This window comes from Silurus aristotelis, assembly GCF_946808225.1.
Source record: "Silurus aristotelis genome assembly, chromosome: 16".
Taxonomy (NCBI): Eukaryota; Metazoa; Chordata; class Actinopteri; order Siluriformes; family Siluridae; genus Silurus; species Silurus aristotelis.
In genome coordinates, this window is record NC_139589.1 from 24,649,941 (window position 1) to 24,676,049 (window position 26,109).

The 26,109-nt window shown below is 41.6% G+C and overlaps 1 protein-coding gene across 6 annotated transcripts; it reads left to right on the forward strand.

Moving 5' to 3' along the window:
* Nucleotides 1–6,213: 6,213 nt before the first annotated feature.
* On the forward strand, nucleotides 6,214–25,699 carry znf532 (zinc finger protein 532). Of its 6 annotated transcripts, XM_083563922.1 has the most exons (10): nucleotides 10,698–11,047; nucleotides 11,169–11,433; nucleotides 14,190–16,485; nucleotides 16,646–16,827; nucleotides 18,288–18,464; nucleotides 19,763–19,925; nucleotides 20,184–20,498; nucleotides 21,736–21,848; nucleotides 22,520–22,661; nucleotides 23,219–24,391. In XM_083563922.1, the coding sequence occupies exons 3-10, from the start codon at nucleotides 14,215–14,217 to the stop codon at nucleotides 23,735–23,737; spliced, it is 3,882 nt and encodes a 1,293-aa protein (XP_083420048.1). In that variant the 5' UTR covers nucleotides 10,698–11,047; nucleotides 11,169–11,433; nucleotides 14,190–14,214; the 3' UTR covers nucleotides 23,738–24,391. The 6 variants fall into 6 exon arrangements, with proteins under 6 accessions (XP_083420049.1, XP_083420048.1, XP_083420047.1 ...); XM_083563923.1 differs by lacking the exons at nucleotides 10,698–11,047; nucleotides 11,169–11,433 and adding an exon at nucleotides 6,214–6,824; XM_083563921.1 differs by lacking the exon at nucleotides 11,169–11,433.
* The last annotated feature ends 410 nt before the right edge of the window (nucleotides 25,700–26,109 follow it).

Consider the following 26,109-nt stretch of genomic DNA (forward strand, 5'->3'; position numbering starts at 1 on the left):
TGTGTGTGTGTTTCAGAAAATCAGTGCATTTATACCAAAGCAGGACACAAAGCAGGTGAGCAGCCTGAAAGCCTGATGACGCCTGAATGAGTGAAGTGTCAATCAACACACTGAAAAAAAAAACGTTTTCAGCATTCATGGCAAAATGTCAAAGACTTAATATGGTGATTATATCATCATGGCCAGCCCCTGATGCCCCCACCCCTCCGCCATCCACCCCTCCGCCATTTACCTCCTCCCTCACCCTAATGACCAATGAACCTTTCATACTGATGGAACTGATATATGGTGGTTATTTTTAATTCAGCTCTGTTGTCAGGTTTTATTCTGCAATCTACACAATGTGCCACCATTCCTTTTCTCTCATCCCTCATTTCTTTGTTTCCTTCATTTCTTTATTCTTTCTATCCACAGTCAATTTTCAAATGTCCTTCTTTTCTAATCGCCTCGAAATTCACACATTTGGTTCAATGAAATCATTCAGTGTGAAATCCAAGTGTCACAAGATCTCATTATAAACTGATATAGTGAGATACCCATACTTTAAATGTTATTAAATGCATTGTTTATTGTATATTGTTCAATCGTGAAGAAACCATGTATCAGGCATCATACTCATAGGAGGATGAGTGTCTCTGAAGAAACTAGAGAGATCCATAACCATAGACCTGAGATTCCACAAAACTGGGTTAAATTCCCATCTGGAGTTTGGGTAAAGGAATGGGTGGACATGTGGACAAGTTCTCTGTTCTTCTAAGACCACATATAACTAACAAACCATGACACAACATCAAGCTGAGAACAGCATCCTCATTGTGAAACACAGTGGTGGTAGCATCATGTCGTCAGGATTTAATCACAATCTGATGAATGAGGACAAATTGATTTAGGGCTTCAGAACTTTGTTAGCTCTTATTAGAACGAAATAATTAGTGTAACGAATTATTGTAGAAAATCACTTAATGCACAAAACTGACCAGCTGAGAAAAAAGTTCTGAACATGAATGATGGGTTTTGTGCATTAGGTGGTTTTACTCTCTCTCTCTCTCTCTCTCTCTCTCTCTCTCTCTCTCTCTCTCTCTCTCTCTCTCTCTCTCTCTCTCTCCCTCTCTCTCTCCCTCTCTCCCTCTCTCTCTCTCTCTCTCTTACTCTCTCTCTCTCTCGTTCTCTCTCTCTCTTACTCTCTCTCTCTCTCTCCCTCTCTCCCTCTCTCTCTCTTACTCTCTCTCTCTCTCTTTCTCTCTCTCTCTCTCTCCTACTCTCTCTCTCTCTCTCTCTCTTACTCTCTCTCTCTTTCTCTCTCTCTCCTACTTTCTCTCTCTCTCTTACTCTCTCTCTCTCTCTCTCTCTCTCTCTCTCTCTCTCTCTCTCTCTCTCTCTCTCTTACTCTCTCTCTCTCTCTCTCTCTCTCTCTTACTCTCTCTTTCTCTATCTCTCATTCTACCTGTTTCTTTATTTTTGTCATTGTTTCCCCTCCCTCTCTCTATCTCTTTCTTTCTTTCTTTCTTTCTTTCTTTCTTTCTTTCTTTCTTTCTTTCTTTCTTTCTTTCTTTCTTTCTTTCTTTTTCTCCCTCAATAACACTCTCAACTCTGACTGAGTGGAATAACAGAAGTCAAGAGAACAAACATGAATGTAGCTAAAGACTAAATTATAATATTATATGAATTATTTAAATTCTTTGTTATGAAGGTGATGTATGAATTCTTTGTTATGAAGGTGATCAGGTGTGTCCTGGTGGTGAAACATTGGGAAGTCCCTTAAACGAAGCAGTACAGAAGCGGCCTGTTCTGTGTTTCTGTCGCACTTATCAGCTCTGAGTGTTTCTGTTGCTAGGATTCTCCCGTCTTTCACTCAGTGTGGAAACAATAGTGTAACAGATGAAGAAGCGAATCGAATCAGAGAAAGCAAACATCGTCGCTCAGGTTGATGAAAAGATATTACACACTCGGATAAGTCACAGAAATATCCCTATTGTCATCACGGCGCACTTCAGGGAAGTTGGAGTGGAGCTGATGGAAAAACAAACCCACACACAAAAGCAGCCGATTAGGTGAGCGTTCATCCCTGAAGACCCGACACACACTCCGCCTTTATCCTCCTCTAATACCATCAGAAGCACTTAATTATAACTCACACACACACACACACACACACACACACACACACATAAACATACCTTATTGGAGAGGCAGGTAACCTTTTGTTGGGGATTCCTCAAAGGCATAGTTTTTAAAGTAACAAAAAATATCACACACACACACACACACACACACACACACACACACACACACACACACACACACACACACACACACACTTTGACATGGTTTGTTCATTTAAAATTACATTTCAAGATGTATAATTTTCCTTTTCTTTCTTTCTTTCTTTCTTTCTTTCTTTCTTTCTTTCTTTCTTTCTTTCTTTCTTTCTTTCTTTCTTTTTTTCTCTGTCTCTCTGTTTCTTTATTTCTGTCTCTCTCTCTTTCTATCCCCACCTCTCTCTGTCTCTCTGTCTCTCTGTCTCTCTGTCTCTCTCTCTCTCTGTCTGTCTGTCTGTCTGTCTGTCTGTCTGTCTGTCTGTCTCTCCACCACCCTGACTTGCTCCCAGTACATTTAGTGTAATTCCCATTATATCCACTAGATGGCGGTCGTTACCTCAAAGTCTAGTTTGTGCCAAGACTCATTCATACCTTAAACTATTTTTCTTCTCCTTATTAATAATTATGTAGATATTTATAATACAGTTTAATCAGCTGATACAAGCAGAAATATAGTCACATTTAAGTTTCATTTTAATGTTGTGTTTGAATTTTTTTATTATAATTAAGGCCTAAAGGAAGGCATTTCAGTACAACTCCAGAATACTGTAATACACTCCAGAGCTTTACATATGAATGTTCCTCACTGCAATGCACGTCTAAAATTAGACACACAAACAGGATATATTTTCAAAGCAGTCTGTATTGCAGTGATGTATGAGGCAGGAGTCTGATATTACCCTGAACCTGAGGCTTAAAGAGCAAGTTCTCTGAGTCTCTACATTAAAAAGAAAATGTATATAAATTATGAAAAGGTCAGGCATTATAAGACACTAGATGTAAACTAAAGAACATTGTGGAGGACGTGCCCAAGGTTGCATGTCACTAAAGATCCTGTCAAAAACAAAGCTTTCTTGCAAAAAGAACTCAGATTATTAGGCTGAAACATATACCTGTCTGTGACAATCGTAGCTAGGATGGGGATTTCGGGGGATTTGACAGAAAGAGAAGAAGCACAGGGGGATTGTATGTCGTGTTAATAAGGTCTGTATCACTTTATCTTTCTATTCTGTGTTACATTAAAGTAACAAATAGAGTTTATTTCGTGGGATTAATATATAGTGATTTTATAGCCAACCATGTCACTAAAGCGAGAGAGAGAGAGAGAGAGAGAGAGAGAGAGAGAGAGAGAGAGAGAGAGAGAGAGAGAGAGAGAGAGAGATGTGATCTGTGATCTTAAGTGGGTTTCATGATGTTGTATAAACCAGTGTGTATGTGGTTAACCATTTAATTCAGTATTTTGTCAAGCACAAAGTAGCATATCTAATGCACTCAGGAATTCCCATAATGGGGGTCTTCTATTTATGTGCCTTGATAAATATTATTTAGATGATGTGGAGAGTATGGAGTAGAGTGTAAGAGAAGGGTATAGGGAATGGGGAGAAGGGAGGAGAGTGTAAGGAGTATGGAGTAGAGTGTAGGAAGAAGGAAGTATGGAAAAGGTTGTAAGGAGTATGGAGTAGAGTGTAGGGAGTATGGAATATGGAATATGGAGTAGGGTGTAGGAAGTGCAAGAAGGGTGTATGAATAGGGTCTAGGGTGTGGGGAATATGGAGAAGGGAGGAGGGTGTATGGTGTAAGGTGTAAGGAGTGGGGAATAGGGAGAAGGGAGTAGAGTGTATGGTGTAAGGAGTGGGGAATAGGGAGAAGGGAGTAGAGTGTATGGTGTAAGGAGTGGGGAATAGGGAGAAGGGAGTAGAGTGTAGGGTGTATGGAGTGGGGAATAGGGAGAAGGGAGGAGGGTGTAGGGTGTAGGGTGTAAGGAGTGGGGAATAGGGAGAAGGAAGGAGGGTGTATGGTGTAGGGTGTAAGGAGTGGGGAATAGGGAGAAGGGAGGAGGGTGTAGGGTGTAAGGAGTGGGGAATAGGAAGAAGGAAGGAGGGTGTATAGAGTAGGGTGTAAGGAGTGGGGAATAGGGAGAAGGGAGGAGGGTGTAGGGTGTATGGAGTGGGGAATAGGGAGAAGGGAGTAGAGTGTAGGGTGTAAGGAGTGGGGAATAGGGAGAAGGAAAGAGGGTGTATGGTGTAGGGTGTAAGGAGTGGGGAATAGGGAGAAGGGAGGAGGGTGTATGGTGTATGGTGTAAGGAGTGGGGAATAGGGAGAAGGGAGTAGAGTGTAGGGTGTAAGGAGTGGGGAATAGGGAGAAGGGAGGAGGGTGTATGGTGTAGGGTGTAAGGAGTGGGGAATAGGGAGAAGGAAGGAGGGTGTATGGTGTATGGAGTGGGGAATAGGGAGAAGGAAGGAGGGTGTATGGTGTATGGAGTGGGGAATAGGGAGAAGGAAGGAGGGTGTATGGTGTAAGGAGTGGGAAATAGGGAATAGGGAGAAGGAAGGAGGGTGTATGGTGTATGGTGTAGGGTGTAAGGAGTGGGGAATAGGGAGAAGGGAGGAGGGTGTAGGGTGTAAGGAGTGGGGAATAGGAAGAAGGAAGGAGGGTGTATGGAGTAGGGTGTAAGGAGTGGGGAATAGGGAGAAGGGAGGAGGGTGTAGGGTGTATGGAGTGGGGAATAGGGAGAAGGGAGTAGAGTGTAGGGTGTAAGGAGTGGGGAATAGGGAGAAGGAAAGAGGGTGTATGGTGTAGGGTGTAAGGAGTGGGGAATAGGGAGAAGGGAGGAGGGTGTATGGTGTAAGGAGTGGGGAATAGGGAGAAGGGAGTAGAGTGTAGGGTGTAAGGAGTGGGGAATAGGGAGAAGGGAGGAGGGTGTAAGGTGTAGGGTGTAAGGAGTGGGGAATAGGGAGAAGGAAAGAGGGTGTATGGTGTAGGGTGTAAGGAGTGGGGAATAGGGAGGAGGGAGGAGGGTGTATGGTGTATGGTGTAAGGAGTGGGGAATAGGGAGAAGGGAGTAGAGTGTAGGGTGTAAGGAGTGGGGAATAGGGAGAAGGAAAGAGGGTGTATGGTGTAGGGTGTAAGGAGTGGGGAATAGGGAGAAGGGAGGAGGGTGTATGGTGTAGGGTGTAAGGAGTGGGAAATAGGGAGAAGGAAGGAGGGTGTATGGTGTATGGAGTGGGGAATAGGGAGAAGGAAGGAGGGTGTATGGTGTAAGGAGTGGGGAATAGGGAGAAGGAAGGAGGGTGTAGGGTGTAAGGAGTGGGGAATAGGGAATAGGGAGAAGGAAGGAGGGTGTATGGTGTAAGGAGTGGGGAATAGGGAATAGGGAGAAGGAAGGAGGGTGTAGGGTGTAAGGAGTGGGGAATAGGGAGAAGGAAGGAGGGTGTATGGTGTAAGGAGTGGGGAATAGGGAGAAGGAAGGAGGGTGTATGGTATAGGGAGAAGGAAGGAGGGTGTAGGGTGTATGGAGTAGTATGTATAGTAGTATGTTTGTTGTATATGGAGTCATATTGAACATACCCCATACATGTAGGGTATAAGCTGTAGGCAGTAGTGAGTATAGTGTAGTGTGTATGAACTCATTTTCAACATGGTAAAAAACAGTAAAAAATTTATTGAATTTTGAAAAACGGCGAACATAGTTGCAGAATCAGAAGCGTAATACAGCTTTAAGGTGTTTAAACATCCTGTTAGTTTCCGATAAAGCGATTATTTCGCCAGGGAAAAAAATCAGTCCAACAAATAGATATTTGTAAACAAATTGGTTTGCGGTACTTCCGGGTTCGTCGCTCGCTTCCGGTCAGCTGCGGACTGGAGTGCGCGGTGGCTTATGGGTAAGAGAAACGCATAGAAATATATTCATTAAAGCAAAATAAATATATGAATTTACTGTTTTATTCGCAGAATATTAACATTTCGTTTCAAGTCGGGTTTCCTTTTTATTTCAACGTTTTCAATGCAACACGAACACAAAGTTATTAGATTTTAGAAGCAGGATTTATATCTCGGTATAAATAAACTGTAAATAAAAATAAAACGCAGTTTATTTGTTATTATTGTGTGTTTTATTCTTGTTATTGGTGAACTGCGGAGCGAAAGGGATTGTGGGTAAGCCCCCCTTTGGGACTGCTGGAAGATTTTCCAGATCGCAGTGAAAACAGAAGGATGAACAGATGAAATAATTCGGCGTGTGCACAGAAGAAACCTGATTTCCGAGGATGGTGTGGTGACATGAGCAGAAAGTGGTTTTCTTTGAGCTTTTTAACGCGAAAAACGCATCAATAGGATGCACTTGGGGAGTCACGTGACTGCTGGGACATGCTGGGGGTGGGCAGCATCAGCATCATCATCATCATCACCAGGAGCAGCATCATCCTCTCCTGCAGTGTCTCTCAATGCCTTTTACAATGAGAAAGCAAAATGTGTCCATCACCAAAGCCTTTTTTGTTTGTTTTCTCTAGATTGCATTTTGTTGCATAAAATGCACTGATTGTTTTTTCCCCTGCTTTTTATCTTCCATGCACATCATTTAGTCCTGCTGTGGTGATGAATGGTGCAGCAGGAATCATGGCTGGCCTTCTTGCCACAGCCATTTATCTTTTTTTTTTGCTTGCCATCTAAGGAAGAGAGTTCTCCCATCTGAACAAAAAAAAGCCCTGCTTTACACTAGCGCTCAGGTAGGTCACGGTCTGTCTCCTGTTTGCTCTTTGATTTAGATTTTTTCTTTTTTTAATCAGATTTTACATTCTGAAGTTGTCAAGTTACACACGGCCTGAGATTACATAATAGACTGTTTTTGTGCTATATCTCACACACACATGCACAAAAACCATTTTCATATGCATTTCAGTTTTGGAATGAGATTAGACATTAAGATCGTGAGTGAATGGGTTTATTCTTTTATTCTGTAGAGGTTAGAGGTTACTAACTCGCTTTTGATTGGCCGAGGGATCTCAGATGCCTGCGCTCTGTTCATGTGTATTTACTGATACAAAAACAGCTTTGTAAGAACATCCATCCAGGGTTGATGTATTGTTGATGTAATGTATTATGGAGTTTCCTCTGCAGATGTGTCATATCCACTATTCAGCCCTATTTGGATGGGGTTACTTTTGCATGATGGTTTAATTGGTGTGTACTTATATAAGTTCAGTCCTGTCCCAGTTCATTATGCTGAGTTTAACAGAATCACTGCATGTGGAAAGAACAGAACCTAATAACACAGTTTGTGTATTAACTTCAGGTGGTTTACTGTAGGAAAGACTTACAGTATATTGTATATTATATTGTATTATTACAACACACCAAGGCAGCATTTTTATTTAAAAACTTGTGTGGATGAGAAGACTGAGACGACGTGTAGTGTGAATGAGACGACCCACGTAGTGTGACTGAGACGACGTATAGGTTGAATGAGTCAACGTGTACTGTCTGAATGAGACGACGTGTAGTGTGACTGAGACGACGTGTAGTGTGAATGAGACGACCAACGTAGTGTGACTGAGACGACGTGTAGTTTGAATGAGACTACGTGTAATGTGAATGAGACTACGTGTAGTGTGAATGAGACGACGTATAGTGTGAATGAGACGACGTATAGTGTGAATGAGACGACGTATAGTGTGAATGAGACGACGTGTAGTGTAATTGAGACAACGTGTAGTGTAAATAAGACTACGTGTAGTGTGAATGAGACGATGTGTAGTGTGAATGTGACGACGTATAGTGTGGATGAGATGACCCACGTAGTGTGACTGAGACGACGTGTAGTGTGAATGAGACTACGTGTAGTGTGACTGAGACAACGTGTAGTTTAAATGAGACGACGTGTAGTGTGAATGAGACGACGTATAGTGTGAATGAGACGAAGTGTAGTGTGATTGAGACAACGTGTAGTGTAAATGAGACAACGTGTAGTGTGAATGAGACGATGTGTAGTGTGAATGAGACGACGTATAGTGTGGATGAGATGACCCACGTAGTGTGACTGAGACGACGTGTAGTGTGACTGAGACTACGTGTAGTGTGACTGAGACTACGTGTAGTGTGACTGAGACGACCCACGTAGTGTGAATGAGACGACGTAGTGTGAATGAGACGACGTGTAGTGTGAATAAAACGACGTGTAGTGTGAATGAGACGACGTGTAGTGTGAATGAAACGATGTATAATGTGGATTTTTAACACGTATTTTTAATCACGTAAAGGAATCAACTCGAAACAAATGCTGTTGTCCTGCAGTTTGACATCGGTTATAAAGATCAAACCCGTGAGAGAAATAAAGCAGACTAAAGCTTCTATAGGGACAGAAGCGTTTTCAGAGGTTTCGGTGTGAGATGAGTGACTTTTGGAAATCGTTTGAAGTTTTCAGATGGCTACCCAAGGAAATGGATGTATTTAGCTGCTAGCTGAAGCTGATGAAAGCCCTATTTGGGCAGGATTTGTTTGACATGGTGAATTCAGGATCCCATCTGTTGATAAACATTCCCCTGAACATCCTGTGGGAAAAGAAGGTTTGGTGATTTTTCATGAGATTCTTATAATCTTTTTATATTCTTATAACTGAGAGACTTTGTTCGAGCTCAGGATGTAAATGCACAGACTTTTTTTCTTTTTGCTCTTTTTTTTTTCTTCTGATCACAGGTTCAGGAAGTGTGCGTTAACTTCGCGATGATGATTCTCATCCCGTCACGTCGATGATGAGGTTTTTGAGCTGAATAGCTCAGTGTGTGTGTGTGTGTGTGTGTGTGTGTGTGTGTATGTGTGTGTGTGTGTGTGTGTGTGAAGTCAAAGCTTAGACGCTGAAAAGTCATCAAAGTGTGTAAGGTCAGAGGTCACAGTGCAAGAGCTCTTCCTCGGCGCAGCTGCTGTCTGAGAGATTAGAGCGATAGGAGAGCCCTGAGTGTCATCTGATGCCTCGAACTGATCCGATACAAACCAAAAATAGCTCAATGACATCACACACACCACCATGCACATCATACTGCAAAATGGACATAGTAAAACAAACGGCGTTCTGAACGGGTGGTTTGTCCTGGATACAGACTGATCTGTGTTTGTTCGTTCACTTGTTTATTGATTGAAGATTGGAGCAATGGGACAGTTTATTAGAGCACTGATCTAGAATTCTCTAGATGGTTCAAAAAAGTTTTAGTGCTCATTGCCATAGAATACATGCAATATCTAGGAAAGGGGTTCCTTCTGTTATACAGTGACTGCCTGCAGAGCATCCTGAGCTCAAGTCAGCACCATCCTGATCTCCTTCAGCAGCACCATTGCACAACTGATCCTGGAAAAGGAAGCTCTGAGGTTAAAATGTCTGACTTCTGATTAGAAGGTGGTGAGTTCAAATCCCAGCACCATCAAGCTGCCACTCTGTGACCCTGAGCTCAGTTTATAAATGAGATCATTGTTCACGTATAGAAATATGACAGCCAGCCAATCAGAGACCAGCATCTGTTCAATGGTTGCGTTTATTAGCTATGATTTGTGTTGTTATGTCCAGAATTTCAGGTTATTTGTTAAAAGGTACATTTTAAAATCTGAAGTATTAAGCAAATGTGTTTAGACCAGGCGTCATCAACGTCTTCTAGAAAAAAGCATATCATTATATATATATTTCAATTTTAGGGCGTGGCTGTGAAGGTTAGTTTAAGTTTAAGATTAATATGAGCGTTACTTAGATGAGGTTCTGAGGTCTGGATGTCAAGGAGGCCCTGGTTCTAGATTCAGTTCATCAGAAATGTGTTCACTTGGGTTTTTCCACATCAACCCTAACATCAATAACCATGTTTTCATTGAGCTCACTTAATGTGCACAAGAGCGTCATTATTCTGGAGCAGGGTTCTGGTGTTTTAGTTTCAAAGGAAGATGTACAGAGACGTTCTAGACTATTGTGTGCTTCAGACTTTGTGGTAACCGTTAAGGGAAGAAACACATATGAGTGATAATCAGGGGTGCACATATTTTAAGCCTTAAAGTGCAAAAAAAAAAAAATCCCCCAGTATCCAATCAGCTCCTTGTTTCATGAGATTATTCCGTGTGGTTCAATTAAAATGAAATATGCATTTAATTATTGTCACTTTTGTTTTATCAGATTGTACATGATCACAATCTCATCTTTAAAAAGAAAAAAACAGAAAATATATTATTAAACGTTTTGCTTCAACATTTCAGGAATCGATTCTGGTGTTAAATTCGTCATCATCGTCATTATTAAATTTTTTTTTCTCATGGTCTCTGACTCACGTTACACTCAAATCCCTGACTGCAATGACTGACGTGTGATTATATATTATTATCCAGCACCTTGTTAAACATCGAGACCAGGCCCTGATTACACACACACTCAGACACACACCACCCCTGCTGCAGAGCATCCCAGCCACCATGATGTCGGGCCTTTGTTCTTTTTTTTTCCTTTGAAATTCCTCCGAAGGTACACGAGATCCTATCTCCTAATCCTTTCGTCCTTTTTTTTGTTTATTTCTAACCTCTCCTATCGCCCCCTTTAGCTCTCTGGCTTCCGCAGCTGGTTGCATTTGCAAGCCAGTACTGTCTCTTCTGACACACACACACACACACACACACACACACACACACACACACACACATGTAGACAAAAGGCCAGAGCTGCCTGTCGAACACTGCCCCCTTTTTCCTTTGCATCTGCGAAGACACCGGGTGACCCACAGGACAGGAGGAAGAGAAGAAATGAAAAAATTTAAATAATAAATCACAGACACTTACACACACACACACACACACACACACACACACACACACAGAGGTACACACATACAGAAACAGAATGAGGCCTGGATGGATCGGGATGCTGCATTTGCATGGATCATGGGATCACAGACGATTCCCAGTAGACGTGGGAGCAAAGAGATTTAGGGTAGGCACCGGTTTGTGCATGTTTGCACTGGTGTGTGTGTGTGTGTGTGTGTGTGTGTGTGTGTGTGTGTGTGTGTGTGTGTGTGTGTGTGTTTATGGCCTTTTGTTTCTCTCTCCCTCAGTTAGAGAAGACATGATGCTTGGGTTGCCCAGGACTAAAGGACAAGACAGCTGACATTTTTTTTTCTTTTAATCTCTTTTTTCACTCCTGGAGAAGACAAGAGGAAAGAGAGGAAGCAGGGACATGGGATAAAGGGAGAGGAGCATGAACCGGAGAGTGTGAGAGAGTGAGTGAGGGGGGGAGGTAAAGCAGGAAAACGGAAAAGCAAAACCGGTGCTGCAGAATGGGGGTAGAAACAGAGAGGCAAGAATCAAAAACGAGGCCAGGTACCGAGCCGTGTTTACTGTTTCCTACTCCTGCTTCATCTGCTTTTTTTTTATTTCTCAGGAAACACACAGGGAGACACAGAAAGAGAGAGCGAGAGAGAGAGAGAGAGAGAGAGAGAGAGAGCGCATGATGCTTGTTTTTTTTTTTTCTCCGGCTTCCATTTCCATCTTAATGCCATCCATCCATCCCTCCATCCCCGAGCCTGGTGTGTGCATGTTCACTTTCCACGAGCGTTCATGTCTCTTTTTCAGGCCTAGTCCTTTCTTCAGAGGAGCGCTTGAGGTCTCGGGCCATGAAAACTCTACCAGTGTTTAATGTAGATGACGTCAGGGATGACTTTTACTCGCTTTTGCCTGTATTTCATCGTTTATTTTGCAAGCAATTGTGAGTAACCCTGTCTACAGGTCACACCGGGATCATCCAAACTCCAGGTTTTAATGACATCTGAAATAAAAAAAATCTGACCTAACATGACTATCTTGACAGGAATGTTCCAGTTCTGATGGAAACGTGTGTGTGTGTGTGTGTGTGTGTGTGTGTGTGTGTGTGTGTGTGTGTGTATGTGTGTCCGTCCTGCGAGGCTGCACTGCAGCACACACATAATGTGAGGGGACCAGAACCGGTTGAAACTGGTTTAAGGCAGATGAGGAACAATGCAGTCACTGTGCTACAGGGCAGATCGCAAGGAAAAGAAAAAAGGGAGCAAAAGGAGCTCTAATGCACGTTAGCAGGGTCACGTCAGGGTATTACATGCTTCTCCTTCTCATCACAGGCTTCTCCTGCGTGGTCCAGATAGGGCCTGATAGTGAAGCAGGCGCGATGGAGAAGGAAAAAGTCACACTGCAGCTTCGCAGCTTTTCGGTTCGGGTCACAGTATGACGGTGTCACGGTATCGGCGTGGTGGCACGGCCCGAGCCGCTCGCTGTGTGTCAGGCGTAACGTGACCCATGAGCGCTGCGAGGGAAAGTGGGATTTTTTCAGTGGAGAGAGAGAGCGAGAGAGGAAGAAAAGAATGAAGGAAGGAGGGAGGGAGGTGTTTAGTGGTGGCAGAGGGTGAGAGAGTGGTGTGTTTGAGGGGGAGGAAGGAAGGAAAGAAGGATGAAAGGAGGTTGTTTTGCAGTAAAAATGGTCGGAAACGAGGGTGAGGAGTGCTTCATTTGCATGCTTTCACTACTACTGTGTGTGTGTGTTTGTGTGTGTGTGTGTGTGTGTGTGTGTGTGTGTGTGTGTGTGTGTGTGTGTGTGTGTGTGTGTATCAGGTTTTGTTGCTTTATGTGATTTTTCTGCTAGCTTTGCTTGCTGGACCAAATTCGAGGCCTTGTTGTAAGCCTTTCTTTTCCCCATCCTAACGTCCATTTTGGCAGTTTCTGTAACTTGTTTTCGAGTGTGGATGAAAGTCTGCATGGAGGAGAAGGAGAAGGTGGAGAAGAAGGAAAAGGAGAAGGTGAAGGAGGAGTAGGAGGAGGGAGAAGGCCATTTTGGCCCTGCCTGTGCAGAACGTGCAGATGTTAATAACAGTAATGGAGGACAGGCTGCAGTCAGATCACACATTACAATCCAGGCAGAAGCAGTAGGATTAGCGCTGGTGGCTATACTCACTAGCCTATCCTCATCTTCCTGGATTCTCCATACCATGAACTTTACTGTTTCACAGCACGGCTTTTGGGGGATGTTTGGACAAATCTGCTTCTGTACTCTCACGATAAATTTAAAACAATCCAGTTTCATCTTTATTTATAGTCCATCAATAAAAGACACCAGATTATTGGTTTTAATAGGCAAGAAAACAAATTCCGTGATAAGAAAATACAACAGGGTGGTATGATGAACCGTTTACCACCCAAAGATTTGTAAATAGCAACAGCTTTATTCCACTGAGAGTTTTTCCAACAATCTATTAATATTTATGTACAAAGTTATGGAACATCCACGAAACAAATTAGATCCTGTTCTCACTTTAATGATAGAAGCTATAAAGATTACATGCGTCTCTTTATTTCCTGAAGGTAACAACCAAGTTATTCGAAGTTAATTAACAAGAAACCATGACGTGTGAACTTCTCCATCCTCAAGATGGTGGGAAACATACAAGTTAAACAGCATTTACCTCTGAGTGTTATAAAGCGCTGACATTGGAGACTCCTTCTCATCACAGGTGAACAGCCATGATGAAGAAGGGAAAATTACACATTTGCAGCTTCTATGTTTGTGTCACGATATCACGGTATCACGGTATCGGTGTGGTTGCACGGGCCTTCCATCCATGAATATTTAAAAACCTCTCCTTACAGAACTATTAGTTTATTTTTCTAAAGCGTGTGTAAGGTGGACTCTCTGTCAACAAGCTGTTACTATAGAAACGATTCATATAATGCAATAAAAATCTGGGAATTTAAGATGAGAAACTGTCAAAGCTGCAAGAAAATTAATTACCACCTTCTGACCAATCACGATCCAGAATTCAACAGTGTTATAATACAAGCAATACATCAAACGCCCAAAGCTAATGTAGATGGTGTCATGATTGCAGTGTGATTGATGTCTTTTTTTTTCCAGCATATAAAACCCTTTTAATAGCAGTAAAATATCTGTAGTTCTGCATAATTCAGTTTTCCATCAAAATAAACTTGAACATGATGGCTTAATGTTTGTATATATTTTTTATATTTAAGGTAATTTCTAAGGCAAGGACTAATTGTTTTGCCGGAATAAAATATTAACATTACTTTTGTTCTGTATTTTTTTTTTTCAAAAGGGTTTTAGCTCATTTTCTTAAGACCATGGGCGACATGAAAACCCCAGACTTTGATGATCTACTAGCGGCCTTTGACATTCCTGATATGGTCGACCCCAAGGCCGCGATCGAATCCGGCCACGATGACCACGAGGGGCATCTCAAACAAAACGCCCACCATGATGATGACTCTCATGTGCCCTCGACGCCAGATGTTGGAGTAAGCGTTATAGTAAAGAATGTTCGTAACATTGATGCCAATGAACACTCACTTTCAGACAAAGATATCCATTCTTCAGTCGGAAACGGAATGCACAACGGATTTATGACCATGTCGCCTAACAACAGGTTTAGCAAAGATGGCAACAAGCTTCAAAAAAGTGGAAATCGTGGAACCGAAGTGACTGGTTCTAGGTATAACCAGTTCAGTCCTATTTCCAGTGCTGATGAGTTTGATGATGATGACAAGATTGAAGTCGATGACCCTTTGGACAGGCAAAACAATTTACCTTCTTTCAGACCAAATCCACTTACAGGACTTAGCTCGAAGCAAGAGGAGCTTTCCTCTAACCTTTTAGCCAATGGTCCAACTAAGATGGGAACTAATGGCAATTATAACCATTTAAGAGCTGGAAACACCAATACCAATGGTACTTTAGGAAATCCAAATGCCTACAATCCTCCAAAACTAAGAAAAACAGAAGAACATCTCAAAGAGGTACTTAATGGCCAAGATCGAAAGGAAGCAAGAGAACCAGCTGTTGGGTTAAGTATGACCAACCTGTCTCAAGCTAAGGTTAAATCTTCTGCCAAGCTATCATCCTGCATTGCTGCTATTGCTGCCCTTAGTGCAAAAAAGACCAGCATAGACTTGACAGCTGCCGAACACACTGTCAATAACCAGGATTCTCCGAAAGAGGCAAAGGAGAGTCCAAAGATGACAGAAAAGATCCCAGAGCAAGAGTCAGCCCTAGAGCTTGCCAAGAAAATGCTTTCCAAACAACCTGAGAGTCCCTGTAGTGTTACCAGTGAGAACAGCAGCAAAGGGTCTCCATCATCCTCTGCCGGATCCACCCCTGTCATTCCTAAAGTGCGCATTAAAACCATCAAGACGTCTTCAGGTCAGATTAAGAGGACTGTTACTAGGGTTCTGCCGGAGTTTGATTCTGAAGGTCTAAAGAAGGGATTTGACTCTGGATCTATCGTTGTATCTTCATTCCTGTCTTCTCCTTCATCAAATTCTGTTTTGTCATCTACTACTCGAACAGCACTCCCTACCACAGTGGTGGCGACTTCCGGAGGTTCAACAATCGAAGTCACAAAGCAAATGACTATCAAGCCTGTCGCGACTGCCTTTCTACCAGTGTCTGCAGTAAAAACCGCTGGCTCCCAGGTAATCAACTTGAAACTGGCCAACAATACAACAGTAAAAGCCACAGTTATACCTGCTGCATCTGTTCAAAGTGCCAGCAGTGCCATTCTCAAAGCTGCCAATGCTATTCAGCAACAAACCGTTGTGGTACCCGCTTCCAGCCTTGCCAACACCAAACTTGTGCCAAAGACTGTCCATCTTACCAACCTGAACCTCCTTCCCCAACCTGCTTCAGCCTCCGACTTCCACCAGGTTCTGTCTAAACCTCAGCAACCCATGAAGCAAGCCATGATGGCCAGCCAACCTTCTAAGAAAGTGTCACGTGTGCAAGTTCTGGCCAGTTCCCAGAGTTCAGTGGTCGAGGCCTTCAACAAGGTCCTGAGCAGCATCAACCCTGTGCCGGTGTATGTTCCTAATCTTTGCCCTCCTTCCTCAGCATGTATTTCGTTACCATCCCGTGGTTATAAATGCCTTGAATGTGGTGACTCCTTTGCTCTTGAGAAAAGTCTAACTCAGCATTATGACAGAAGAAGTGTTCGTATTGAGGTCACGTGCAACCACTGCTCCAAGAACTTGGTCTTCTACAACAAGTGCAGCCTCCTATCCCATGCCAGAGGACATAAAGACAAAGGTGTAGTCATGCAATGTTCCCATCTTATCTTAAAGCCCATCCCTGCTGATCAGATGATCTTGACTCCATCTGTGACCTCCAGTGCCCCCATTTCAACAACAGGGCACAGTTCTTCTGCAGGAAATCAGGGCAAAACTGAAACCACAGTGATCTCTGCACCTTCTTCGGCTCCTGTAGTTGCTGCCATGCCCCTAGACGAAGACACTTCGCGAGTGTGTCGATCGAACCTGAAGTGCTTGGAGTGTAACGAGGTGTTTCAAGACGAGTCATGTCTGGCCATGCACTATCAACAGGCTGCCGAGTCAAGTTCGCAAGTACGTTAGATCCGCTCTTATGTCTTCCTTAAAGCTTTTATATCAAATTCAGCCAGACGTAAATGTGCATGCAATTCAGTATGATACACAACACAACAACGTAATCTCTATGCATAGCACTTATGTTCATTACAAGATTTTTATTTCCCTTCTGCTGCAGAAAACCTGCACCATTTGCCAAATGCTGCTGCCAAACCAGTGCAGCTTTGCCTCCCATCAGCGAATCCATCAGCACAAGTCTCCGTACATCTGCCCAGAGTGTGGCGCCATCTGTCGATCCGTCCATTTCCAATCCCATGTCACCAAGAACTGCCTGCACTACACACGTCGAGTGGGCTACCGGTCAGTCCTTACATCAGCTCACGTGACCGTTTCTTCATTATTTAATCACTTCATATTGTTGTCTGGTCACAAAAGCTTTTTTTTTTCTCTTCTTGTACATTCGATCACTGTAAAGAGGTAGAGGTAGTGAGCAAGTGTTTAACTTTTGACCACCACCATCTGCCGTAGCGTTGGCAGGTCTGATGTTTCTCCATGCTGGAGGTAGATCTTTTTTTTGTTTGGTTTCGGTTCGAGTTTATTCATTCTTGAGTGTATTCTCTTATTCCTTCATCATACATGGGTGATATTTATTTATATATATATATATATATATATATATATATATATATATATATATATATATATATATATATATATATATATATATATATATATAACTGATCAGGCATAACAGCATGAACTTTTTCAGCAGTTTGAGCTACAGAACCCTGTCCCAGGTTCACCACTGTTCCTTCTTGGAGCACTTTTGATAGATACTGACCACTGCAGACCAAAAACATCCCACAAGAGCTGCAGTTTTGGAAATTCTCTGACAATTTGTCAAACTCACTCAACTCCTCACACTCGCCCATTTTTCCTGCTTCTAACATCAACTTTGAGGACAAAATGTTCACTTGCTGTCTAACAGATTTTCCACCCAGTGAACATTTTGTCCTCACAGATGATGTTATAAGCAAAAAAAATGGGCGAGCGTGGGATGTTCCTGGTCTGAGGTGGTCAGTATCAAAAGTCCTCCAAGAAGGAACAGTGGTGAACCTGGGACAGGGTCCTGTAGCTCAAACTGCTGAAAAAGTTCATGCTGATGGGTCACGACTGTTTTAGCAGCAAAAGGGAACCAACACAATATTAGGCCATAAAGTGATGCCTGATTCATGTAATATCTATTTTTTAAATATTACAATATTGCATAATTGCTATAGTTTTTACCGTAGTTCCAGATTCTGATTGGTCAGAAGGAGTTTTGGTTTGTTTGTTAAAGATGCATTAGATCTAATACTGTATGTTGTCGTTGCTATAGTAACAGCTCGTTCAAGAAGGACCATTTTGGCATACAGTCTGCATAAACGGATTAAAAATGGACAATTGTTCTGTAAGGGCATGTTTATTTAGAATTTATGGAAGGAGTCTCCAGTGTCAGGGCTTTGTAACAGTGTGAGGAAAATCTCTAAAGCTTCGTGATATCATTTTTAGAACTTTCTGTTTTATTAGCAAAATCAGGATATCTAAGATTAATCTCCTCATCACTCCATCCTGTTGTTGATTGTTTTCCTATAACAGAACGTCCATTATTCCTTTCTAATTTTTCTGCATGAGATCAGGAGTTGAAACTCTTACAGACCTGGCAGCCACGTTCATGCTTCACATTGTTACGGTCATCTCGTTGATATGAAGTCAAATCACAGCACTTCTCTGAAGGCATAAAGGTCCAGTCCTTTTGTCTTTCTTCTGTTTATCCTCAGATGTGTCCACTGTAGCGTGATCTTTGCTGACGTTGCCGCTCTCAAGTCACACACCCAGGGTTCCCACTGTGAAATCTTCTACAAATGCCCTATCTGCCCCATGGCCTTCAAATCTGCCCCGGGTACTCACTCCCACGCCTACACTCAGCATCCGGGGGTAAAGATCGGAGAGCCTAAGTGAGTCTCGGGTTTATTGTGTATGCATTCATTTTCAGAAAAAGATTAACGTAAATGCTGATTTATAAATAAAAGGTTTGCTTAAAACTTGGTTTAAAATAAATAGAGTACAGATTTAAAGTTTATTTAAATAAGCGAGACCAGTCGGCTCTTTTACCCCCACTGCCGTGTTTTGTTGTCCAAACAGTGACAGAGTAGAAACCAAATCCTCCACAGTGTCTTGTAGATTTGTTTATTTTTCTCCACAGTAATCAGCAAGCACTCGCTAATGAAAAGAGCAGGTGGCTTCTTTGTGGTTCGGGCGTGACGGTCAGGAACTGTAATCGCACCTCGACTGAACGAGGCTTATTAAAGACCTGTGAAACGTGTATTGACTCTCGATGTAACTGCTGAGTGAACGTCTTTCAATACTTCCATTATTATATTCCTCTGTATAACAGATGTGACTGTGATTGAAGCATATCCGGTCCGACCGTATTTGTTCACACTTCATCGTATCCATTCTGTAGCGCTAGCTTTGTTTAACGTTCTGTTGTTGCGTTACGAGTCTTCTGTTAAGCGACATTTCGCACGTACGCAACTGTTTTCTCAAACAGTGCAGGAATAACAGAAACTTTCATTATTATTTGTTATATAATTACCAAGCGCTGAATTAACGTCCTAATAATAACCCGGTCCTGCAGCCGAGAACTGACTGAAATAAAATTAATTGAATTGAATTAAACATTTAAAACAGTCTTTAATAATTAATAATGCTGAAATTTATTCTTTATTACAGTTCCACTAATATGATTAATATAAATTAAACTGACAGTAAGAATTTAACATTTATGGAAGGAGTCTCCAGTATCAGAGGTAAAGAGGCAACTTTTTACCAACATCCCAGAATATTAAACATAAAACATTAAAATAATATAATTAATAATTAACTGCAGGGACTCAATTAGTAATTTTTATGCTGTCGTATATTAGGAATTTACTATTTACAATTAGTAGTTATGGGGATTTTACGTCATTATTTTGCTGTATGATAAAAATGAAATAAGATGCAAACATTTATGGAAGGAGTCTCCAGTATCAGAGCTCCAGCTGTCAATTTTCTTTTGCATTTTATTGACTTTTCTCCTGTAGCATAACTTGGACATTCCAGAACAATGAACATAACCAAAACCTGACAAACATTAAATAAAGAAAAAATAAATAAAACAACACATAATGCTGATTATTTTCCTGTAAAAGCGTGGCATGATGTTTAATCATTAACAAATCTAACATAATAACATAACATTTTTTTGTAGGTTGATCTACAAATGCTCCATGTGTGATACCGTCTTCACGCAACAGATTCTTCTATACACACACTTTGACCAGCACCTTTCCAGTCAGAAAGTGTCTGTCTTCAAGTGTCCAGACTGCTCCATGCACTACGCCCAGAAGCAGCTCATGCTGGATCACATTAAGGTGATGATGAAGATTTTCTGGACACCAAAAACATTTATGGCATTTGGCAGATGCACTTATCCAGAGTGACTTACAAATTAGCATTGAAGCTGGCTGAAGAAGCCCACAGTGGTAAATTGGTGGTGCTGGGATTTGAACTCATGACCTTCCGGGCCAAGGTCTAATGCTAAAGCACTGAGCTACAACCTCTCTACTAATAGATCTTATTTTGCAGATCATTTACAAACTGTGTCCTAATCCTCTGTTCTTTCTTTACAGTCCACACACGGGACACTGAAGAGCATCGACGGTCCCCCGAACCTCGGCATTCATCTCCCACTCAGCAGCAAGCCCATCAACTCCCTGACCCCCAACTCCAACAGCAAAGACTTGTCTCCTCTAAACAGTCAGGACAAAATGGACAAGAAGCCGTCGTCTCCTGTGAAGAAAAGCGCTAACGGGACCACCATCCACACTAAGGGTGTCTCGTCGTCTGTCTCGTCCTCGTGTCCTGGGTGGACGTGTAAGGAGTGTGACCGTCTCTTCACACAAAGAGAAGTCTTCATCGCTCATATGAAGAGAGAACATGGGAAGGTAACGAGGAAATCTGTGGAATTTCTTATTTAATAATCAGTAAAATAATCTACACTATTGTGGCAAAAGTATTTGGACACCTGACTTTTCCTGCGATATCTGCTTCCACTTCAAACTGTTAAAAATTGAAAGCAGGAGCATGACATTTTTTTCTTAAACTAGAAGACCCAAACCTGTTCCCATGACAATGCACAAAGCCAGCTCCATGACAATATGCTTTCCATGGGATGGAGTGGAAGACCTTCTTCTATAGAGCTCCAAACCTACTGAACAATGAGTGTGACTGCACCCCAGGCCTCCCCACCTCACCTCAACTCACCTCACCTCACCTCACCTTACCTCCATCAGTACCTGACTTTACTAACACCCTTGAGGCTGAATGAATCTCCACAAATTTTCACAAAGTCTAGTAGAACATCTTTCCACAACAGTGGAGTTTATTCTAACAGGACATGAGGACGGAATGCAGAATGGGAAGCACATACCAATCTATGGTCAGGTGTCCACAAACGTTTGTCCATATAATGTAGATTAATTTGGTATAATTAATAGGAATAGTACGAGAAGTTTCATCTTCACCTCTGATTGTTACAGTACACTGACACTGGAGACTCCTTCTATAAACGCACCATTAGCACATTTCTCTTCTGCAGAATACTTTCACACACGTTCCTTAACTTCTACATCACTGTGCACATTGTGTGCAGCTCAAACATGTCACACAGATTGTCGGGGCGGTTATATAACGGATCGGCGCGTGTAATTTGCGGCAATCAAAAATCAACAGTGATAAGAGGAAACACGTGACAACAATTCGCTTTGATTCGTCCCGCTGAACCTGGATGTCAAGTGGACGCCATGAGGAAATAATGGCTTCTAAATGAACAGTTCAGGAGGATAATACGAGGCCTTTAAAGGGAAATAACCCACTTTGCCCTGGGATTAAGCGAGTCGTGACGCGGGGGCTGATGAGTTTTAACGCGCGGCGAGGCGGTCGTAGCGCAGACGTCGTCTGGGGGAGGGGCTGAACAGCGGGGAAGGGTTATTGTTGTCACGAAAACAAATTCACAAGTGTTTTTATAAACGATACAAAGGCAAGCGATTAAAGCCGTACCTACTGTGAACATTAATCAGACGTATTATTTCCATGTTTTGTTTTGTACAATTGTCCTTTTGTTAGCGTAATCCATGTTTTAAACGAAACTTTTCCTTTTTTCTCTTTTCTTTCTCTCTGCAGCAACTGAAGAAACATCCGTGTCGACAGTGTGACAAGTCGTTCAGTTCTTCACACAGTCTCTGCAGACACAATCGGATCAAACACAAAGGCGTTCGGAAAGTTCACTCCTGTCCGTGAGTACTGACGAATTAGTACATTTTTCAATTCATCAAATTGGACAAAAATAAAAAGCAGAATGGGCAAAAGTATTGGGACACGTGACTTTTTCAATCACGTTGTTTTTTTTCATACTATTAGTGCAAAGTTGGAGGCACACAATTGTAGAGAATGCTTTGGTTAAAATTTTCCCCTTAATCAAACCAGGAGACCCATTTCAGTTCCAGCATGACAATGCTCCTGTGCACAAAGCCAGCTCCATGATGATCTACTTTCCATAGAACATCTTCTGCTATTGAGCTCCAACCCTATTCAACACCTTTTAGGATTTTTAGAGTCCAAAATCAAAACCAGTGATTTGTACTGGATGTAAAAGATCAACACAATGAGTCTGCTGGTTTAGGTTGACGGAAATTAATTAGTTCATGGATTTTATTTTAGTTACATTTCACTTTGAGACGATTTTGGAGACTAATTGCTATTACTAAGATTATAATTATGAGGCCTTGGGGTCTTATGGGGTCTTTAATTCAGTTTTGGGAAGAAAGTGATAAAGCAAGTCGTAAAACACAACGATGATGATGATGATGGTGACGGATAGTTATGATGATGTTTTGTAGTAACTGTAACACTGTAACACTCATACTCTTTAATAAACGGAGGCTTGTGTGCTGATTTCCTCCCGTAGCCACTGCCCCGACTCCAAATGCACTTTTACCAAGAGGCTGCTGCTGGAGAAACACATCCAGCTGATGCACGGCATTAAAGATGTGGAGAGGAAAGTGGGGATGGAGTCCAGCAGCACAGAGGAGTGCACTGTTAAAGACCAGGTGATTACAGAAGCAGATACAACAAACCTGCCTTTCCCTTTTACCTTCCTGTTATTATTATTATTATTATTATTATTATTATTGCGAACAGTATTATTCTATTCACAGTGTTTCTGCCTAAATTATTAATTTCTATAATAATAATAATAATAATAATAATAAGAAGAAGAAGAATCATAATAATAATAATCATAATACATATATAATTCATTGATATAACTTATACATATAAAGCCTTTATTACTCTCATTATTTCTCCACGTAACCTCACCTTCAGTGGGAAGAATTAAAACTGAAAAAATAAAACTGTAATGTTGGAAATTCATTAAAATGCTCACGTTTGTTCGTTTTCCCGCCATATTTCCTCTTAAAAAGAAAAAAAAATAGACTTTGTGACAAAGTTTTGCTGTTTTGATTAAAGTTTTGTTTTGTGCAGATTTATAGTTTTAGATTCAGATTATAAGTCTAATAATTAAGATGTGCGTAACCCGACTCTGAATATGCAGAACTTTCCATAACTGTTAGACTCTGAACAATGTCCTTGTTTGTGTGAGCAGGTACGGCGTCCCAAACGAAAGCTGAACTCTGACGGTGAGGACGCCGAAGAAGAAGAGGAAGAAGAGGAGGTGGAAGAAGTTGCAGAAAAGGAAGAGGTTCGACGTAAGGGGATACCTGGCCGGAAGCGTACGTCCTCCTCGTGCCCTCAGCCCTTAAAGAAGCTGAAGGTGAGCGTTGTAAAGACTCAACGGTGCGCCGTGTGCAGCTTCTCCACCACCGAGCTGCCGCTTTTCCAGAAGCATCTCCCGTCGCACAAGACGGACGGCTCGTCGCACCAGTGCACCGAGTGCGGCCTGTGCTACACGTCGCGCCACTCGCTCGCGCGACACCTCTTCATCGTGCACAAGATGAAGGAGCCTCCGAGCGCCGAGCAGCAGGAGAACGCTCCGAACGTTCCGGACACGCAGTGCAGGGTGTGCGGAAAAACATTCGACACCGAGCCGGCGTTAAACACACACATGCGCACTCACGGCATGGCCTTCATCAAATCCAAGAGACTGCGCGTAGCCGAGAAGTGAGACAGAACCACGCCAGAACTGCGTTCGAGACCCAACCGACCTCCAGACAGATTGAGATAAAATGCAGAAAAAAACAGGGAAAGTTCCAGGAAAAAAAGAGCACGGCCTTAAATATGCACACGTTGTTGTTTATTGTTGAAATGTGAAAACGCGGACCACGGAGACCCGGTTCTGCGTCTCGCTTCTGCGTCTCACTTCTGCGTCTCGGTTCGCCACACGTACATCCTCCATCTCTATGAATACACATATATATGAGAAATGTATAAATATAAATAAGCACACTTGTGTGTTGGGGGATATGTAATATATTGAAAGTGGAACTACGTGTAATTTAAATATCTACGAGAAACACATTTTGTACACTTTATGATAGATGTTTGTATGGATGTTCTGATAGATCTTTTATACGGCAGAAGTTTTATTTTCTATTCTATTAGACCCCGTCTCGTCGCCCTCTTTCTGCAGCTCAGAAAACTCAGAATTGGCTTAAAGGACGTTGTAGACAGACGTGTACGGTATTTGCAAAGCTTGTGTCTAAGTCATCAGTCACCTCGTGAAAGACGTTTTTCACATTTCAGAAAATATCTCAGAAAATTCGGATTGTCACCTGAATACCTCCTGCTGTACAATTCAGCCTTCAGAATTTAGACCAACGCCCCATGCCCAAGTAGAGCCTCTTTCAATAAAAATAGCATAATAAATCATCATTGCAGGCAAAGTTCTGTTTTAAACTGGATCTACACCCTTCCTCTTAAAATTATTATTAATGTTCTTTCTGTCTGTGTGAGAGATGTAGATCATTTTATTTCAACAAATTTCAAACCTCCAATTTGTGTTCATTTAAAAGGCTAAAGGTGTGAAGGATAAACTAAACCAGCACTCGTCTCTTTCGCCACACTAATAGAAAGCATTCATAATTTCATCTAAAAGTAGTGATTGGTCTCAAAATCACGAAAAATATTTCTTATCTGACATCAATCAAATATCGCCCTCAAATGATGATGTTTTACAGCCAGAACATATATTTCAATACGGCATGTTGTGGTTACATAAAACTATCCGAAAATTTAACCCAACTAACATTAGAGACCATATCACAAGGGCACAATTTTTATAACAAGCTCCGCCCACTGTTTTTACATCAGACGTGTGAATTCTGCAGTGTGTGAAGATATTTCAGTATTAATTCCTCACTGTGTGTGTAACTCAACTCTGAATACCCTCAACCAGACACCAAAAACATTTCATTACATTTCTCTTTGTTTCTTTTGGTCCCAGTTGATTTTCAAGACCTTTCAGATTTGTATTTATTATTAACACAATACAGATAATGATTTCGTATTAAGGGGTTTTTCCCCCCTGCTTTTTTTCAGTTTTTTCTCTGATTTTATTTCCTTTATTTTTTTATTAATGTCTTTTTTTTTTAATTGTTTGCTTTAATCAGGACCTTCTGAAATACAGACGCAGGGCAAAACACTGCATTGATGGTATGTTTTAGTACTTTTTCTGTTCTGCCCTGCTGTTTTCCGCACATTTCTTCTTTGCTCGGCTGCTCATCCTTTAATTTGCTTTGCAAAATTCGATTTTCAACAAGGAGAACGTGTCTAAAAACGTGAAACTGGAATGCTTTTTTCCAAGCTGTTAGCCGTTAGCTGGTGAGATACGTGAGATATTGTATAAGCAAATACTAACAATAAAAAAAATCCTTTATTCCTGAGATACATTTGTTCAGGATTCACACACAAGACACAGGTTTGATGTATTTTTTTGTTGTTTGTTTTGTTTTTTTACTTTTTTGGATAAATGAACATTCGTGAGAAGCCGTTTGTTTGTGCATGAGAGATGTTTTACGATGGTCGTTTCTTAGGCTGTCTTGCTGCTGTTCTGTAGAATCGTCCGATGTTTGTGTAAAAAAACACATAAATAGTTATTGTCAATAAACAATACGAAATACAAACTGTCTCCTGGCATCATCAAGCATGTACAGATAGCACAGATTGTTATCGTTCACATGGTCAAGCGGTTGATGGAATTACATTTATTTTTTGTTAAAGATCATTTTATTTATGTTTATTGTTTTCATACTTAGACATAATTGATGTATTAAAGGCCCAACTTTCAATAAAACTTTCAGAAGGTACAGATAAACAAGGAGGCAGATTAGGTAATGATGCAAAAGTGATGGAGCAGATCAGGTAACCATTATGACACTAATAGAATATTTGGTTATGATAGTTATAAAGAGGATGCTGATTGGGTAACAATAATGACATGGATGGAAAGTTTGTTTTTAGCAGTTATATAAGAAATGCAGATCAGGTAACAACAATTACACAAATGGAAGTTTTAGTCACAGTTACACAGGGGATGCA